The sequence below is a fragment of the Camelina sativa genome, chromosome 9 (genome assembly GCF_030686135.1).
Source record: "Camelina sativa cultivar CO46 ecotype springtype chromosome 9, ASM3068613v1".
Taxonomy (NCBI): domain Eukaryota; kingdom Viridiplantae; phylum Streptophyta; class Magnoliopsida; order Brassicales; family Brassicaceae; genus Camelina; species Camelina sativa.
This window is the reverse complement of record NC_141888.1, coordinates 1888853-1894852: the sequence shown is the minus strand read 5'-3', so window position 1 is coordinate 1894852 and position 6000 is coordinate 1888853. Positions and strand designations below refer to the sequence as shown.

At 40.0% G+C, this 6000-nt stretch overlaps 1 protein-coding gene across 1 annotated transcript; it reads left to right on the top strand.

Annotated features, from left to right (window-relative positions):
* Nucleotides 1-2343: 2343 nt before the first annotated feature.
* LOC147937594 (uncharacterized) lies at nt 2344-3021 on the top strand. Its single transcript, XM_087465182.1, has one exon. It carries the CDS (start codon nt 2344-2346, stop codon nt 3019-3021), a length of 678 nt encoding a protein of 225 aa, XP_087321308.1.
* The last annotated feature ends 2979 nt before the right edge of the window (nt 3022-6000 follow it).

Here is a 6000-nt window from a genome sequence, read left to right as displayed (position 1 = left end):
GTTCAGATGCAGTTAGTGGCGTTGCATGTCAGAGCTTTGCCAATGGAGTTAAGTTGAAACATGGGTGAAGCTATAGAGGTTGTACTAGGTCTGTAGATGCTATTGCAGGTCAGTGCTTGGCTGATGAATTCATTGTGCTGAAGGAACTTTGTTGTTTATGGGTGACGATTGTGGAAACAGAAGATGGACAAGTTGGAAAAGTTGTGGAGCACAAGGCCCGATTGGTCGTACAAAGCTCTAAGGAGAGTTCGCTAGACAAAACACATTCACTTCATCACGAGATGATGAAATATTCATATACTAATGCAAGTATGCCAAAGGTTTGATCAGTGCATATGAGTTACAGAGAAGTGGAGATGAAGCCACATCCATGATCGTAAAGTATCACACATGCGAGCTGCTAAAAGGATTGTCAAGTATTTTAAAGGCACATCCAACATAGGGTTGGTGTTGACGAAAGGAGCTAGCAGAAACCTGAAGAGATCTCGCTCTTTGAGTCATTGTGAAGGATCCTGTGGCTGTTGCCTTCTGAGAACAAATCTGATCTTCTGCTACGCTCAGAAGCTTGTCAAGGTACCTCGTTCAATTTTTAAATATGAGGTTAATGCCTTGGGAACTTGTTTTCATCACCTGATGAAAATCAAACAATTGAGAACAGCGTACGGTACATTCTTAGACCTTGCATCAATGTTGTGTGATAATTGTTTGTTTGTTAATATTGTTGTAGATCATGTGTCACATACTAGAATTACAATTATAGGATCCTGAATATTAGATTATTCATAGGGTAGTTGTGGAGAAACTGATAAGTAATAGAACATCAGAGTATTAATTTGCGAATTGCTGATTTGTTTACAAAACCCTTGGACTTGGATCAACACATGATTCTGAAAAATGTCATTGGTGTTTGTGGGATCTAATATGTTATGTGAGTTGTGTTGATCAGATACAGGGACATGCATCAGAACAGGCCATGGAATTCCTAGAATGTATAAAAGAGCAACACTCTGTCTAAACGAAGAATCAGTGGAAAACAGCTGCCTGTCATGCCAATTCATATGGGGATCTTGTAAAACGTTGTCGTGAAGAAGGAGGTCAAAGAGCTGAGGAGTGGCATTATTATGCATTCCATTCTGAAAGAAGTACCAGTTGTTTGTAACTTTAAAAAAAAACAGAGTTATGTGGCTGGTACGTCTGTAACAGAGTCCTGAAGAATAATAACAAGGAAATGCACAAATATCCGCGGTTGAGAAGTCAAGTGATATCGCTGATAGAAATCAGGAGATTCAGCAGAAGATCGTTCATATCATCAAACTGTGAAGATCATTCATGCCTGTTGGATCTAAGCTCTAAGGTAGTTTATCATGAAAAGTCCAAAAAAAAAAAAAAAAAAAAAGACTTGATACACTCCTATCAATGCACTCTCCAAAGGAAATTCCAGCTGCCTACTTCACGTTGATGATGAACCATGAGAATCAAAGGCATGCCAGAGCGAAAGACTAGCCACTGATCATAGAGCTGTTCTTTGAAGATTCACAAAAGGTTGTGGTAGCTTCTGGTGAAGTCCTAAACAAGTGGTTGGCACACCTCACATAACAGATCTCAAGGTATGAAAGCCGCTTACTTTAAGAAGTAAAATTAATATACAAGTGCTCTTGATGGTCTATTGCTTTTCTGGTTCCCTCACTTCCTGTGATTAACTATGTTTTGGATGTCTGAGGTTGTGTATAAAAGGCTGAAAAGAAAAAATGTGTTGGAAAATCAATGTTTTGTAGTTAAATTCATATGATTGATTGTTGAAACACGAGGCTGATTGTAAATATTGTTGATAAGAAATGTTTGCATGTTTTCAACAAGTGTGCACTGATGTGTGTGTTAAGTGTTTCAGGTTTAAGCTCATCTGTTTCAGCTTATAGGAATGATCATGACTCTCTAATAAGTAAACTCCAGAGAGCAGCAAAGGATCAAGGGTCTAACATCTTGAGTGATGGATTGATCATGGAAGTAAGATCAAAGAGTTGCGTGTTCATCTAATTATTTGGGTGAAAATAAGTGTCCCATGAGTTCTGAAGGGTTGGAAGTAGCTGTTACTGCAACCTGGTTCAAGTTGTGAAAGGGCTTTAGAGGATTGTTGTTGAGTCATCATGCATCTGAGGACGATTCGAAAGACTGATACTCATTTTGTATTGATAAATGAGTATAGTGTCAGTTCCATGATACGAAGGAATGAAGCTACATGTACTGGAGGCTGATGAGTGCTCCTAGACAGAAGATTGTGCGTGCAAGTTGTTATTTCATGTGTGTACAACAGGTGGTTATTCATTAGAGTTCCGTCTTTGATCAATGTATTTGATGCAAGGGACTGTTACCAGAAGATGGATTGTGCTACAAAGCAAGTGTCTATGTCCCATCAGCTGTTTGACGTGTGCATTATCGTCTTGCGGGGCTCCTTCAAAGGGATTTGACTCAAAACGATTCATATCCGTTGATGCTGCTCGAAGGTATGGTTTCCTTGCTTCTCGAACCATTGCTGCTGAGGTTTGCTATTCTCTGGAAGTAGATGATCCAGTTAGGGAGCTGCTTGATCAAGCCGGTCAGCTGAAAACTGTCACTCAAATCGGGTCTTATGATTTTGATGGTGTCTATGAGTTCTGGGAAAATCTTCCAGCAATTAAAATTGAAGAGAACTCAGTTGATGTACTTGTCAGAGATTGGGTGTATGAGTTTTCCCCAAGCCGCATTAATGCCTTGTTCAGTCTTCAGGCGGTTGATGTACGCGAACAAAGACTACAGACAGCTGCGATTATGGAGGAGGATCTTGCTCTCTTTCTATCTGGTGGCAAAGTGAAGACCTGCAAGCAGCTGGTGTCAACTGCAATCAAGGACCTGGTGATCAAGGATATGCATAAGATATGCTGCAGCAACTGGTCTCCCACGGTGAACACAGGGTACATTTCAGCAAACAGAGCCATGGTGATCTACATGATCATGCATTGCACCCGTTTGATTTTGGGAGAATGATCTATGATCAGATCATACAGCTGGGTCTGCAAGCTAAGTCAGGGCTTCGTCCACCGTTTCCCAGTCGTATTCATCAGCTCTTTGAAGCTTAGCGTCCTGTTCCGAGTCTTCAGCAACAAGACACGAAGAAGACAAAGGGGAAGATGACTGTGTCACGGCCTGCGGAATCGATCCTTCGTAGTGGTACATCTACATAAGTGTGTTGAAACTTCAGTGTCGTGGAGTCAACAAAAGAGGACATGTGATCATCTCCCCTTAATGACCTACAGGTGCATATGATTGTGATGAGACATGTTATCAGCAATGAAGACAGAGGTGTGATACTCTGTTGTTAGAATCGTGATACATCCATTGAAGAACGAACATTTGTGGTTGGGTTCACTGATGATGTATGAAGATGTTTGAAGCTGTTGGGCTTCTGAAAAACTGTGTCTGAGATTAAGCCTTACTTATCTAAAGGTATATGTGTTTTGTGGGGCTAATCTGTCAACTGTCAAGGGTTTGATCAAGATAGTGATTGTTCTTGTAAGGAACTGTGCATTTGGAGTCTCACAAGACCGATCAACACTCTATTTGATTATGGTGGAGTAACTGGCTAGACGGGTATTAGACATGTGAGACTGATGATAGTTGAGTTAACAGATGAACATATGTTTGAGTTCCCTACAGATGACGAATTGGAGAAGTGATATGTGCTTAGCTCATCTGATTAGTGAAGCAGAAGTTTGAAAGCATAGATCATGATACACAAGATGCTGTTTTTCCTGCAAAGCTTGTGCATGGTCACATCCACACTGTGATTCGACCAAAGTGCTATCTGCTGTTCGAATTCTCGGCTACCAGTGTCCTATTGCCCAACATCCAGTTGTGGTTGCAAGGATAGTCAACATGCCTACAAACAAGAAGCTGTTTCAATAGGCAACTTGATTGATCATCAAAGTGCTTAAGGATGCGAAGCACTGTTAGCAGGTAAGTGATTCCCATAACTCAGTATATTGTTGTGATACATATGTCTGTTTTTGACTTAGTTGATCACTCAAGCTGGGGGAGAATGATTCTGGTTTTGTGTTTTGTTCAACGCCTAATGATAAGGAGTTCTGTACTTATGGGGGAGAATTCTTGAAGCTACTTGGTTTAGCGGGAGAAACAACAACTCTATGGGGGAGACTTAATTTATTAATTGGTTGATCTTAGGATGGTGGTGGTTATTGATCTTAGGTTGTTAATGATTGAGAATATGCCAATTGATTAAGTCTGGATTAGAGAATTATTAAGAACATGGTTTCCGCTGCAGCCCGCTGGGGTTTCTGATTGTTAGGTTCTTATGCATAATTCTGTTTGAACAAGCTGTTGGTTAATTTTGCTAGATAATGTCTGATGTTTTGTCTAGTTGTTGCTTGTTCTGTTTTTGGCTTGTGTTTGTTGGAGTGTCTTTTCAGGTTGAACCAGAGAGATGCTTGAGTATCAAACTCAGTCAAAAAGGGGGAGATTGTAAATGAAGATTCTGGAACAACTCGCTGTGAGGAACAAGTCGTTGTGCCGAACAGAGCGTTTTGCCAATCAGGAAGCTGCATCAGATCACAGACGCCCGAGTTGCTGACATGGATGTGTGAGCTGACGTGGAAAGACGTGAGTGGATGTGATGATGCGTCAAGGAAGGCTGTTGACGTGGTCTTGAAGATAGAGACAAGATTGTACTTGGAGATATGGAAAATATTCTCTGCGATAAATAAGGAAAGGATAAGTTTGAGGAGCAAGCAGTTTCCGTTTGTCTGGAGATATGAAGAATATTCTCCGCAACAGTTAAGGAAAGGATAAGGCTGAGAAACAAGCAGTTTCCTCATCCCGTGATACTTGGAGATTCGCCTTCTAGGGTTTCTCAAGTCGTGTATAAATATTCTAGGAGTAGGCCACGAGCCAATTTGAGCACTCTAGAATATTGATACAGTTGTAAACTTCGAAGCCACAAAAATAAGGCTTAGAAGGGGTGTTCCCAGTTCTCTGTGACGTTAATCAGGGTGGTGATTAAGTGCACAGAGAATTGTTTTTTCTTTCTCTTAGATCTACTCTGGTGAGAGTTTAGATAGAAAAGAGAGAGGGTGAGTTTTAATCTCTCAAGCTAAAAAAGAGAGAGGGTGAGTTTATTCTCTTAGATCTACACAGGTGTGTGTTTAGATAGAAAAGAGAAGAGGGGTCAGATTCATTCTTAGTCGGGTTCAATCCTATTGGGTAGAATAGGTTGAGTAAGGGCCGAGACAAAATTGTATCCTTGTAAAAGATAAATTTTGTTAATAAGATTGAATAGAAAAGCGTTGGTTTGGCGCGTTCCAAGTGTGAATCAGTGTGTTGTGCTTCTCTATACCTTTACAAATATTATATGAAGTAATTATAAATTTGTTATATAGAAAAACAACAATAATACGAAACATTATTTATGTTGTCATGTATTATATTTATTTAAAGCCCTCCTTAATAGAAGAGGCTTAATCCCAGCATGAGCAAGCAGCAGAAGAGTAAACACCATTGTTATAGGGGAGAGCTTCACGATCACCTTTCTATTTTGATTTATGTTTGATAATGTTTACCTTAGTTTCTTTACTTAAAATGTTGTGACAAAAATAACATAAATCAAGATAACATATTTTTCGGGTTAGAACTATATGTTGTGATTACTGGTGGAGTTTGGTTTTGAGCAAGATAGCATTTTTCTATATGACACCGAGATATGAAACTCTCTCGGACGCGAGTCCCCATGCTTCCTCTTTTCAAAATTATTTCATGAATCCATCTATTCCGATATGGATTTGAAGCCTTCTCTAGCCTTGTGCTAAGTAATGACACTCAGATCTAAGATTAAAACAGTCTTTGAGCAAAATACAATCCGCCGGTGAACTTGGCGAGACCTTTTTCTTACAGCTTCCACCATGGGCTTTTTGGTGAGACATTACGCTACTCTCTTCACTCTTTCTGCTAGCCACC